The 14,043-nt window shown below is 41.4% G+C and overlaps 1 protein-coding gene across 13 annotated transcripts in view; it reads left to right on the top strand.

Moving 5' to 3' along the window:
- Window positions 1–14,043, top strand: part of raraa (retinoic acid receptor, alpha a) — a 533,901-nt gene that overhangs the window by 437,666 nt on the left and 82,192 nt on the right. For 12 of the 13 annotated variants that reach the window (XM_041173626.1, XM_041173629.1, XM_041173624.1 and 9 more), the window contains one exon: window positions 11,614–11,762. The exons of the other annotated variant lie outside the window; for it this stretch is intronic. In XM_041173626.1, the coding sequence (XP_041029560.1) occupies window positions 11,614–11,762 (149 nt within the window). The remainder of the gene's footprint in view (window positions 1–11,613; window positions 11,763–14,043) is intronic. 13 annotated transcript variants of the gene reach the window in all.

Raw genomic sequence — 14,043 nt, 5'->3', positions numbered from 1 at the left:
TAGGTGCTCAAAAACTTGGTCAAAAAAGCAGATTTTAAGGAATATCTTTAAGGAGCAGTGAAACGGAGAGATTTAAGGATGAAATTCAAGAGCTCAGGGCCTAGGCAGCAAAACGTATGAAAATTGGGGATGCACAAGAGGCCAGAATTGGAAGAGAGAAGAGTGTTGTAGGGTCGGAGGAGTGAAGCCATGGAGGGATTTGAAAACAAGGGTGAGAATTTTAAAATCAACAGGGAGCCAAAATAAGTCCATGAGAATAGGGTTGATGCATGAATGGGACTTGTGCAAGTCAGGATACACCAGAAGGGCATCAAAAGCTGAACTGGATCCTATCCACATGCACTGGATAGTGCACAGGAGCAGGAAATTTGGCTGACTTTAATTTTTCCTCCTGCCAACCAAAAGGCACTGATGCCAATAATAGTGATCCAGCTGTCACTTTGGCTGAAATCAGCTCATGAGCTTGGGACTTCTAGTGTGACTTAATATGTCAGACAGTGTGCCTTCATCTACTTAGCCATCAAAGGACCTGATCCAATGTATTTCTAAATTTACCCCACAGTCAATCATTCCCTTCTAGCTCAATCCACTTTGTTAGAAAAGAGATCCAGAATTTACAGCCCTCCTTGATGATAAATAATATCAGAATGCAGGCACAGTTGATATGTTTTTTTTCAGATACTGGTTCCCTTATCTTGTGTATTCACAAAACATACTGTGATAAGATGATGGATCTATTTCATAGCATATTGTTAATAGTTGACAAATAGATTTTGTAGCCAGCCTGTAGCTGTTAGTGACATACTGTCAAAATAAAGGGGACAGGCTTCATAAGTCCATTGGTATCCAGGACTCCAAAGTCCAAAGAACCACAGGTGAGGTGTGTAAAATTTGGCCTTCAAGCTAAAAACAAGTGGTGGCATGTTAGACATTGGAAACTAGACAATTGTCATTTGGAGGTCGTGTGTTCCTGTTTCAGGATTGCTGTCTGGTGACTGAGCAGCAGTGAAAAATGTACAATGTAACTCAGAAATTTGCATTTGTATAGTGCCTTCAATGTAGACACTTTACAAAACACTAAACACACAGTAACTAAGCAGTTGGTGACCTATCAGGCTTGCACATGTTGAGCCTGCTGCCACCGCTGGGTTAACACTGGCAATGGAATGAGGCCCTTAAGTGGGCATTAATTGGTACTCAAGACTTAATCGGGTTGGAGGCAGGAAGATGTCGATCCCGATGAAATACCCCCCGCCACCAAACCTGCCATGGTGGAGGGCAGTAAATTCTGCACCTAGAGTCTCTTAAAAAGAGCAAAAATAAACCATGTAATCTAATTATTTGGTAGCAGGATAATACCAGGATATGCAGTCCTTATTGCTTCCACTTGTAATCTATCTGCATGTTCTTTTACTGTTCAGAGTAATGAGTTTAATTATAATAATAACAACCACAATTCTGAAAATAATTATTCCAGCTGTTGCCACAGCAGGGGTTCCCATGACGTTACTGGTCCTTTCAAGTAGGGGTTCCTGCAGCCTAGGAGGGCCTGTTTCTTAATTCTTGCACTTCTACATAGAATCTACACAGAAATTCCAGAACGTTTGGCCCACCCATTTCCTGTTAGTATTCCTCCTCCATAAGAGCAGCAGTCCTAATCCCTCAAAATTGTTCAGTTCCCAAAACCCTCCTATCACCTGTTGTAACGGCTTGTTCAGTATGTCTCACTAAGAGGTTCAGAGGCTTGTAACACATAACTGTTTGCATACATACAAAGCATAGCCCAAACTAGGAGCTAACTTCACCAAAATGTACCACCTCAGATTGATTGCCTTTGTTTCTTTAGCCACTCTTTACTCCATTCCACCATCATTTCAATATCCCTTTTACAGCGTTCTCTGCTTCTCAGAGTTCTAGGTATTCTAATTTAGACAGTGAAAAAATTCAACGCCATGCCCTCTATCTAATTATTGATATGCGCAGTGAATTTTCGTATTGATACTGAGAATGGTATGGGAAGATTGGAGCGCAAGTGGTGGTGACTCATGGCCTCTGAGTGCTGCCCTTCCCTCTCTACATTTATCAGTGTGCAGCAGTTTCTTTTGAGGTCATTGGAGACCCAATGGAAAGCGGCCCTGTGTTTTCATTGCCTCTGATAGGTATTCCTGAGACCCAAGAAAAGGCTGATCCCAGGTGTTCTCTTCCTTTTGTACTCCGTTGTTGTCAGTGCTGGGAGTACTGGGCGAGAGTCTGCTGCCAGCTTTCAAAGTTGATCTTTTTAATAAAAAAAACTGTTCCGCCAAAGAGATTGTACATGCAGCTGTTGTTTCATTACAGCAGTTTACACAATTCAACCCCCATGGCAGCTGGCTCTTTAATCTGCCATGGCAAATGTGCATTCAATATTTCACCGACTGCTTTCATACTCTCCATCTAGTCTGTTGTTACAGTACACAGTGACAATGTCCTGTAAAGCATGTCAATAAAACATTTTATTAGGAGCTTGAGTTATATCAGACATTGTTGGATAGGAGCCCATCTTCAGTCAAACTATTTTATTGCGTTGTTTTGTTGTTTGGGATACTTTATTTAAGTTGAGGGCTTTTAGGCACAAAGACTATTTTTTCCAAAATTAATTTATTTTCTCCCTCTGTTTCTTTTACTACTACTCTAAATCCCAACAGAATTGCTGACCCCAGTGCCTGCTGTTAATACTCATTACACTGACCCAATGGTCTCTTACATAGCTTTAATGTACTGGAAACTTGTTATGCACTGTAATCTGTGGAGCAGTTTTTCAGCTTCAGCATGGAGATTGCCAGTTAATGCCAAGTTGCTGGTTACTGTTAAACTCATGTACTTGCAACCCTGATTTTAGCACAGGTATAGCTCATCCTGCTGACTCACGATAGAAGAGCAAGAAGACTGGAAAATTTCATCTTGCCAGGATAATGTATATCATGCCGCAATGCCTTAATAGAAGAAGAAAGACCTTGCATTTATGTAGCACCATTCATGACCTTGAGATGTCTCAAAGCGCTTTACAACCAGTGAAAGACTTCTGATGAATAGCCGCTTCTAATGTGGTCAAAAGATGGCACTATGCATGGGAGGGAGATTTGGGAGCAAGCGGGGGAGTGTAGAGATGTGTGAGAGCCGGGTGGGGGGAATTTGGAGAACAGACAGCAATGTTATTTTTCACCTATCGTTTTGGAGGCTTTGTTGGGGGCAGCAATTGTGCTTCACAGCTGATTTCATTAGGCCACGTCCACCAGACCAAGGCAAGGAAAAAAGCATGCACACACATGTCAAGGGGCCTCAGAGCCAATCCTAGGACTGTCCCATCTCAGTCTCCACTTCATGGTTACTGTTGCTGCCACGATGGAGAGACAGATTGTGACTCCACTTTGTGCCCACGGTTTGGGAATCCCTGTGTTAAGTACGTACTTACCTCCTGACCATCACGTTATGATACTCATTACTCAAACTCAGTTGCCTGTAATATCTGAATGCACATTCCAGATCTCTATACTTTCGTTCAAAACGTACAAACACTTCAGTGCAGTTTAATGCGTTTTTTCTTTTCCATTTGGTTCCACATTCTTTTTACAACCACAAGCATTAAGGAACACTGTGAATTATTATTCCTTAAAATATCCTCCCATTAATGGGCTAAAGGTTACTTTTTAATTGATGCCAAAGCATTACTGCAGTATGAATTGGTTGTGGACTTCTAGTGGCATAGGACTAGGCCTTTTGGCCCCTCAAACCTGTTCCACCGTTAACAGGGGCTGTGGTTGATTTGTGCCCTAGCTCCATTTGCCCAATATCACTTAATGCCTTTGGTTAAGAAAAGTAACCAGAATTCTGACAAACTCCTCTCAATATTTCTTTGCTTTTCCCACATTTCTCTCCACCTTTGCTAAGACATCAAACTCCCTGGGATACGGTTCCACAACTGCTTGTAGAGCCTTGCTACTTCACCCAAGTGGCCATTTTGCACATAGGAATTTTGGGAGTGAGTCCCTTTAGCCTATTCAACTGTGAGCGCGTCACATCTGAGCCTTATCCTGTCCTCACCTCATGCCTTAGTATGTGTACGTTAGTGCCGGCATCTCCACATCACGAGCACCAGTGAGAATTCTGGCGATTCCATTCTCCTTTCCTAACCCAAGGTAGGTGAGACCATTTGAAGCATCCCTACAGTCGCCTCAGTTAAGATCAGTACGGGCCAGGGGTTAATCCTGGGAGTTACTAGTCTGTAAATTCATTACCACATAGGTAGTGCGCTTACCTAGATATTGGGTTAGCTTAACACTCCTACATTATCTCCAGGCTTCATTACTAATTCTGTCACTTTTGAGTCTTTGGGTGAATTCCTGCACCTTCCAGCTTGCCCACTAAATGAGACATCAAGCAGAAACTGATATAAGGACAAATTGATAACACATCCTCTCACGCACATTTTGACAATCGCTTAGAGAGTATCATTGGTGGTTGGCAGGCCGATATCCTACACTGTCTTGGCTGTTATAGGAAAAATGTACAGTGCAAGTCGCCTGCCTGGAATAATTGGAAATGGGAGAAAGAAACATTAACATTCGGTACTGTTTGAGAAACCTAAATATTTCTGACTGAGAACACTTATTTATAATGTGCATGCTCCTACAAAATTTATTCTCAGTCAGTAAGGGATTGATGAAAGTGCAGATTTTCTCTGCTGGTTCTGGGCTTGTGTACATTTTTTATTGTTGCATGCTTTCCAACGTTCTACACTGATAAACATTTGGAAAAGAACACTGCAGGCTCTGCCCTGAGTTCATTACCGCCCTTCCCTCATCTGTTATACACTGATATTTACCAGACATCGCGCACAAGTCACGTAGCTCTTAATCCCTACGGGAAGACTACAGCAGCTGGAGCCAAAATCCTACTAACAAATTTAGACCGATTATTTACGCCTGACCTGTATCTTCACTAAGTGAACAGGCATTTCTCCTGGGATAACTTCTCAAAGAGCATATTCGAAAATTTGACAGTAATGCAATAGCATTGAACCAGTAGTAAACTAATAGATGGATTTCTTGATGTCACGTGCTCCAAGGTCATAGGTACCTTTTCCATATTTGCTGTCAATGCAACATAGGATGTCAGCAAAACAGTGCAAAAATATAAAGAACAACATTTTTTTCCCATTTTCTCCAGCATGGTTGAGTGCATCTGATGTGGCTTTTTCCAGTAATAACTTTCTGAGGAAAATGCTTTAGTAACAGTCATATTTTCAAAACCTACATTTGTTTTCCAATTTTCTCCACTTTTTTGCTGCCTCTGCCCTCACTCATTATCGGGCCCCGAGAATGATAGTCAGGCAGCCATTTGACTGTTAAAAGCATCACAGCTAAACTTGCCCTCACCTATTCACTGCACATGGGCACTTGTAGTGCAGTTTGCTGGATAGCGATCATTAGTGGCAATCTGGCTAATTTTATTCTCCTCCCTTGCCAGCCTGGGCCAGTTGGAAATGTTTGCTAAGAACACAGTTGGATCATGAAAGACCTATTCCATTTACGCACATTGTTGCGTTTTAGTATGTTGGCAAAAAGTGTGGCTGCAGAGTGTATCTTTGCGCTACACAAGATAGTTATTTCTATTGTAATAGAAATGAAAAGCCTATGGGTTAGATGAAGTATTAATTGGGCACACATGAAATCATCGCAACATTCCCTCACTGCTATTTGAACATGTTATTGCACATTCCTTTTGTGTCCTAAGAATGCTGGACCTCAGTTACACTGTAAGCAATGTGTTTGGCTGCACTTGATTATGTTGTGCATGTTAAAGTTAAGTGATGTCATTGGACCAGCCTGTGCTTGCAGGTCTGATGCAAAACATGCGTGAGTGATAATTCTACTATAAGCAGGACCGTTTAAAATTTAACCAGGGATCATTACCATTTGGAGAGGTGAGAAACGTTGAAACTAGGAGCAGGAGTAGGCCGTTTGGCCCTTCGAGCCTGCTCCACCATTGAATATGATCATGGCTGATCCTCTATCTCAATGCCATGTTCCTGCTTTCTCTCCATGGGGTCTGGGGAGAACTCAATATCACAGCATTGTACAATATAAATATCCGTGTTCATGGTGCAAACCCATTCTTGGATGATGTAAGGTGGAAAACTAGGTCGATAATTTTCAGTGAGGATAATCAAAGTAAACTGAAGACATGTAACTAGATAGTCTTTGACTACATTGCAGTCTAATAATTGAATTATTGCATCAGGAAACATCTCAATTTTCTGGAGGAATGTCGGAGTAAAGTAACATGTCTGGAATTTATTTCAAATTATATATTGCAACCACAGACTCTTTGCCAATTTTTATCCATGCCCCCCTCCCCCTTTGTCTTATCTCCTGTTCTCTCCAAAGGCAATTACTCCTTGTTGAATTACAATTCCATGGCACGATCTAATATTCATGTGTGAACCTTTACAAGAACATATATATAAGCATAGGAATTAGGAGCAGAAGTAGGCCATTCGGCCCCTTAAGCCTGCTCCACTATTCAATGAGATCATGCGCTGATTTGATTGTGGCCTCAACGTTCCCACCTACCCCCGACAGCCTTAGATTCTTGGCTAACAACGGAGTCAATCTACCTCTGCCTTAAAATTGAAGTCTCACTAGGTTATTTTACTTTGGTTGGGGAGGAGTGGTATCTGACCTTGTCCCCACCTGATAACCACCAATGTACACTTCCATATAGTGTCAATGGAAAGCAGGTAGCCTAGCTGATTTCTCCCTTCTTGACTGAGATGCACTGGGGTTATTTGCATCACCTAGCTGAGTTTGACCACTCAGCACAGATCAGGGTTCAAACCTCGGACATTTCTGATGGCTTAGCTACTTTGCTGAATAAAATCATTGAGCCATCAAGGAAGCCCATGTTCTGGATTTTCAAATGCTGAGCCAACCTTCACTATCCTGATATGTGAGGGATAAGCTCCATTAGTCAAATGCAGTGCAGTCACACTCCCTTGGAGTTCAGTGCATGATAAGCAGCAAAATTTATAACATACTGTGCTGTTGAGATTTATTTTCCCAAGAATCATTTTGCAAAAAATAAGATGTGAAAGAACTTGAAAGTCAAAGCAGATAGTGATCAACTTTCAGTTGGTGAATTATTTTCCATTTCTGTTTATTTGTTCTTTGTTTATAGTCTGAGTTTCTGAAGCTGTTGCCTGCAGAAACTTGTATGTCCTACGGGCTTCTTTACTCTGGTAGATCACTTCCGTTTTGGTATTTTTGCCAGTATTTAAAAAAGAAAGCAGCTAAAAATATAAAAACAAGGGTGACCTACTTCAACTGACCTGAGCAAGGATTTGTCCAGTATTCATTAAACCTATAATTTATTTTTGTGCTATTTTTGTCAATTCACAGCTGACTATTTATGGAGTGACAGTCTTGGCTCAAGTGGAGGGTAAATGCTGGCATGACCTGGTTGGACCAAATGGCCCATTTCTGTGCTGTATGTTATGGGTAGTTGCAGCCCTCAGGATTTTATAACTTTGTAAATGATTTAACATAGAGAAGCACCAAGCCATACATGCCAGGTTTTGATATCTGAGCAGCGCTGAGTTGTTTGATCCAGGTTGGTTCAGCTTTGGGCTGCTGCTTCAGCTGCTCCTGGAGAAGGAAGGTTAAAAATTAACCATGCTGCTGGTCACTGTCTAATGATTCCTGCTGGAAAACGTTCGGTGAAAGCAAGGCCAGTGTTGTCTGTTACGCTCTCCAAATGGGTGAATAGCCTGCTGAAACTCACTGCCTAGGCTTACAGAAGAAGATTAGACATAGAGGCAACATAACAGCAGACACAGAGGAAGCAAGTACAGTTGAAGTCAGAATAAGCAATTATTGAAAGAAGAGTAGTTTCAAACCAAGACTGGATCTATATGTTCAACCTCACTAGATTGGTTCCTGGGGTGAGGGGGTTTGTTCTACGATGAGAGGCTGAGTAAATTGGGTCTATATACTCTGGAGTTTAGAAGAATGAGAGGTGATCTCATTGAAATATACAAAATTCTGAAGGGGCTCGATAGGGTAGACACTGAGAAGGTGTCCCCCTTAGCTGGGGGATCTAGAACAGGGGGAAGCAGTCTCTGGATAAGGGGCCGATCATTTAGGACTGAGATGAGGAGAAATTTCTTCACTCACAGTGTTGTGAATCTTTGGAATTCTCTAGCCCAGATAGTTATGGATGCTCCATTATTGAGTATATTTAAGGCTGATATAAACAGGATTTTGGTTTCTCGAAATCAAGGGATCTGGGAAGTGGATGGGAAGGTGGTATTGAAGCTGAAGATCAGATTTTGGTCCAATCCTGCTGCTGTATCTTACGTTCTTAATCTTCAGTGCATTCAAATTAATTGGGATTTAAGTTGGAGCTTGGCGTGTGAGTGTGGCTTTCTTTAGAATTTGTAAATTCTAGGTAAATTGCAGGTGCCAGCTGGTTTTCATAGCAATTTTGTGTAATATCGGGGCTTCCAGATTCAAACAGGACAGGTGAAAGCAAACTGAGTAGCAAACTGCTGAAATTTTATCTTTGTCAATGATGACTATGCCCTGCCTCTTTGGTGCTCAAGGTTACAGTATCTAATGGGCATTGATGGGCCCTTCTTTCACATAAAGAAAGAAAGAGCTTGTTTTATATTGTGGCTTTCATGAGTTCAGATGTCCAAAAGCGCTTCAAAGCCAATGAAGTACTTTTGAAGTGTGATTTGTGTTTTTGATGTAGGGAAACGCAGAAGCCTGTTTGCACAGAGCGAGGTCCCACCAACAGTGGTGAGATAAATAATCTGTGCTAAGGGGCTGCTGATTGCAGAATGAAGTTGACCAGGACACCAGAAAAATGCCCCCTGCGCCCCTTCAAAATATGCCCTGGGATATTTTACCTCCGTTTGAGAAGACAGACAGGGCGTCAGTTTAATGTTTCAACCTGAAAGATGGCACTTGCGATAATGCAATACTTCCACTAGCCTTAGCTCAGTACTGTGCCGAGTATCAGTATAGATTAGGTGTAGAAGGTGCTGGAGTGAGCACGAAATCATGACTTTCTAACTCTGAGGTGTGAGTACTACCAGTGATCGGGGTATGACAATTGTTTGTGCCAGGCGGGGAATTATTTTAACTTGTGATTTGAAGCAAATTTGCAAGCGTGCTCTTTGTGTACAGGTTCACAATTTTACTACAAGTAGTAAATGGAGAAAATGTTCCCCTAGTTATTTCATTTGGTGTTTCTCTTCAGTTGCTCGCCTCTTGTCAAATCTTAGTACAGCAGGAATATTTGGTGGATGATCCAGTTGCAGCAGTATTTCCCATCAGTGTTTTGTTCTCAGATTCAAAGCCACAGGACTACAGCCCAGCTTGGTGAATGCCACCCGGTGTGTTTTTTATCTAACATTTCTTCCCTCGTTGTCAGTAAGATTTAAGAAGAAGTGTAATAACAGTTTTTCCATCCCTCCCACAGTAATTTTGAATGTCTAGATCTTGCTATGATTCTGTAGCTTGCCAACAGCTGTAAAGACTATAATCAAGGAATTGAGGCAGGGATTTTGAAGTGGTTATGTTGACTAATAACTAGAAATGGCAGCCACTAAGTGTTAATAGGATCCCATACTTCAGACTTTTACCAACTTATACAAAGCTGCCTTATACTGTATACTTCCTTCTGTCAGTTTGTGCTGTTCAGCATTTGACCCCTGGGCTCCAGACCTAAGAAAGCATTCCTTTAAAAAGGATATTCCCATTTGGTAGATTAGCTTGGAAGGTTGCAGAGATAAATAAAATTGCAGGGAGGAGGAGTAGCAAGGCCATGGAGAGATTCAAAAAGTAGAATGTGAATTTTAAATTTGAGGTATTGGTGGACAAGGAGCCAATGTAAGTCAGTACTTCCCAGGTTCAACCTTCTCCCCATTTCCGAACAGGGATGTAATTCGCTGGTTCTCTGGCACCACTCCATATGCAAAGAGGCTTAAAAGATGGTGACCAGAGACCTCCACTATTTCCGCCCTTACATCATTCAGAGCAGGAGATGGGTATTGTGGTCAACATAGAGTGTGGAGGGCCCCTTGGAAGATAGTAGAGAAACTAGAGAAAGGTATAAGTTAACTTTGCAGGTTGAGTCGGTAGTTAGGAAGGCAAATGCAGTTGGCATTTATTTCAAGAGGACTAGAATATAAAAGCAGGGATGTGCTGCTGAGGCTTTATAAGGCTCTGGTCAGACCACATTTAGAATATTGTGAGCAATTTTGGGCCCCGTATCTCAGGAAGGATGTGCTGGCCCTGGAGAGGGTTCAGAGGAGGTTCATGAGAATGATCCCAGGAAAGGCTTAACATATGAAGAACGTTTGAGGACTCTGGGTCTATACTCGATGGAGTTTAGAAGGATGAGGGGTGATCCAATTGAAACTTACAGAATACTGAAAGGCCTGGATAGAGTGGACGTGGGGAAGATGTTTCCATTAATAGGAGAGACTAGGACTCGAGGGCACAGCCTCTGAGTAAAGGGACGCCCTTTTAGAACAGAGATGAGGAGAAACTTCTTTAGCCAGAGAGTGGTGAGTAGTGACTAAGAAGTTGATGAGCCTTCATTATCTAGCACTTGTTGTTGGAAGTGAGGGTGGAGTGAAAAGGGGAACGAAGTTTAGGGAGACTATTGAAGGTGAAGAAGAGAAGCCAGGAGTCATCTTTACATTCCTGGATGATCCCAGAGTAGTGAACATTTTTTTGTCAGAGGGGATCAGGTCTTGGTAGCCCATGATTTGGTCCACCCAGATCTATTAATGCCTAAACCAGTTGTGCACTACATACATTAAAGTCTGTGCCCTTGGACTTAAGGTAGTGAAGATGGGGGCCTTACTAGGGAACGGCCATGGAGGGGGAGGGTTAGGAAACAAAGGCATAGGCAAACAAGTGATTGAGTAGACTAACAGCTGCTGAAGTATCCTGATGAATTTTGATAGAATTATATCATAATCTTACTGATTGTTAGCACTTAAGGTTTTATTGTTCTATTGATTAATAGAAGAAAGTAGAAAATATCTGGCAACACAAAAAAAATTAAGGTATATTGAAAATAAATGCAAGTGTAATCATTTTTTTCTGTTGCACGAGGCAGGATAAAATTGAAAAGATGCACTAAATATCGTTAGACTGTAGAAATCATGGTAACTTGATGGCCCACATACTGCACTTCATGTTGGGTATGCATACATTTTGTTAACATTTTCATGATGGAAATCAAATGAGGATTGGAGAAAAAACGTTAATCCGCATTCTCCAACCCACTCCCCCTTTAAATCTAATTCCCTGCAAAGCGTAGGATTTACTGGATGATGTCAATTCAATGGCTAATAATCAGCTTCCACTTCCCATCATACTGTATAATACTTTGCCAAAACGACACATTATCTAAATATGCCCTCTGACTGTTTCAAGTTCCTCTTTCCTATAATTGTTGTAGTTTGTGTGACTTGAGTGCAGTGGAAACGTTAAATGTTGTTGAATTCCTTTTAAATTTAAATTCAGGCTGTTATTTTTCTTTTATTTTGTATTTCAGCCATTGAAACACAGAGCACTAGCTCAGAGGAGATTGTGCCCAGTCCACCTTCCCCACCCCCTCCTCCACGCGTATACAAACCCTGCTTCGTCTGCCAAGACAAGTCATCAGGTTACCACTATGGAGTCAGCGCTTGCGAAGGATGCAAGGTACGAGATAAGACCTGAGATATTTTCACTTTGCTATGCCAGATTCAGGAGAGTGGTGCAATAGTGCCCTCCTGTTGCTGTTCTTCACTGTTTACTTTTTCATCCAGCGTCAATATCCACCAGGGCACTAGTCAGAACGGGTGCTGGTGAATCAGTGGGAGTACCTGAGCCCACAAAAAAAGTGGGTCCCTGTCACCATGGGAACAAGGGCAGTTGACCTACATCACAGAATTGTTACAGTGCAGAAGGGGCCATTTACATTAACAGATGGCAGGAAAAGGGATGTTTGCAATCAGCTGCATTCTTACATCACAGAAGTCTTTAGGGACCATAATTAACACTTCCAAAAACATTTGCTTTGTGCTGATATTCCAAAATACATATACCTGACCCAAACTTAAAATTAATTTTCCCGTTATATTAGAGCCTTCATTATCCATTATTGTGAAGGGAATCTCACCCATACCCAATCGCAAGTCCCCAGATTTTGGTTTTAAATGTATGCCCCAGTGTGCCCCCCGCCCCCTCTCTCTCCTCCTCCTCCTCTCTCTTCTCCCCCCACACCCCCCCCCGCCCTCCGCCCTTATCTATATCACTTGCCTGACATTGAATCACATTAGTATTGTAAAACTCATGTATGATCACTGAATTTCTTTCTTTGGAGCCTTTTACTTGCAATTTGTCTTATTTTCATTACAGTTAAAGAGTTACATGACATTGTCACTGACAATCCAGGCACAAGAATAAACTGAGACAACTAGGGAAAAATATAGAGGTCACTCTTGTACTAGCCATGTAGTGCTGTCACATCAGTTACAGTAAAGAAAACAGCTTATGAAAATTGGATACCAGTTTTGGGGTGGAGTGTGGGGAGAGGATTTGGATTAAGTTACCTGCATCCCTACATCCTAAAGACTAATTTTACCCTCACCATATTTCTGCACTTAATTCTGCACTTCTGAAGGCATTTCACCAACCATTCCTCCATCGTGAAATCCATTGTAATTTAGTTCAGACAGGTGACCGACTTTCGAATTGAACCATTATTGGTCACTGAAAAAATATTACATAGGAACACTTGGTTAGTGCGTGTCAAGTAATTACGAGACTCATACTTGTATATGTTACAAATACTATTATGAGATCTACTATGGAAATGGCACTTAACTCTTTCAGTACAGCTCATCACCACATGGCTGTTACAAGAATGACCTGTGTGATATTTTTCCCTGGTTAGCTCTGTGACTTACACTCCTACTTAGGAGTCAGAAGGTTATGGGTTCAAACCATGCTTAACATATGCTGACACTCTAGCGTATTAATAAGGGCGTGCAGCACTGTTGGAGATCCAATCCTTAAGATGAGATGTATACCTTGTCTGACTGTTCAGGTGGGCATTCAAGATTAGATGGTGCCATTCAAAGACAACAAGGGTGGTGTTCTGGTCAACATTCTTTCCTCAACCAAAAATAGATTAGCTGATCATTTGCTGTTTATGGGATCTTGCTGTGTGCAAAATGATTGCCATATTTACCTACATGGCAACAGTAACTACACCTCAAAAAGCTATTAATTGTATGTGAAGTGCTTTAGGATTAATGTGGTAAGGCGCAATATAATCCAAGCTCTTTCATTTATTCTCTGTTGTAACATTTGACAGAAAGCATGTTTTTCTCAAGAAGTGAATAAGTTCATGGGTCTTTCAGACTCATTCACTATGCTTTTTACTCCCCTTCCTTTGAGACAATGGATTAATGTAACCGTACTCCTGTCACATGCAAGGTGAATGATTAAAATAAAAGAAACTCCTTCAACTAGAGACGTAGAAAAGAAGCCCCTTTTTATTTGGCCATAATAGGACTGTTTGATGGATTTCCACAACTGCAGCAACATGTTTTGTTGAATGAAAGAAGAATAAAAATTAAGATTCTTTTCAATGACTTAATCTCTTGTCACATTTATGGAGCTGAAAGGGAGGCATTCCTTTGGCTTATGGAGTCTTTCAGCAATTTTCTTTGGGGCAGAATCGGCTTTGAGCTGCCATTGGCGGATTTACAAACAGTGATAGTTCTTGGCAAACACCTTAACAACACTGTGGTTCAAGTGGAGGAGCAAAAACTTCATTTAAACATTAAATACATTGTTGATGGCACTTTGAATTTTTGATTTGAATGGTGCCAAGTAACTTGAGATTGAGGTGGGGGCAGGAGTGTTGACTGTAGGAGGTTTAAGTAACAAGAATGTTAGGAAATTATTTGCAGTTTCCTAAGTAACTGGACAT

This window comes from Carcharodon carcharias, chromosome 23 (genome assembly GCF_017639515.1).
Source record: "Carcharodon carcharias isolate sCarCar2 chromosome 23, sCarCar2.pri, whole genome shotgun sequence".
Taxonomy (NCBI): domain Eukaryota; kingdom Metazoa; phylum Chordata; class Chondrichthyes; order Lamniformes; family Lamnidae; genus Carcharodon; species Carcharodon carcharias.
Note: the sequence above shows the minus strand (reverse complement) of the source record. Positions and strands in the feature narration are given on the sequence as shown.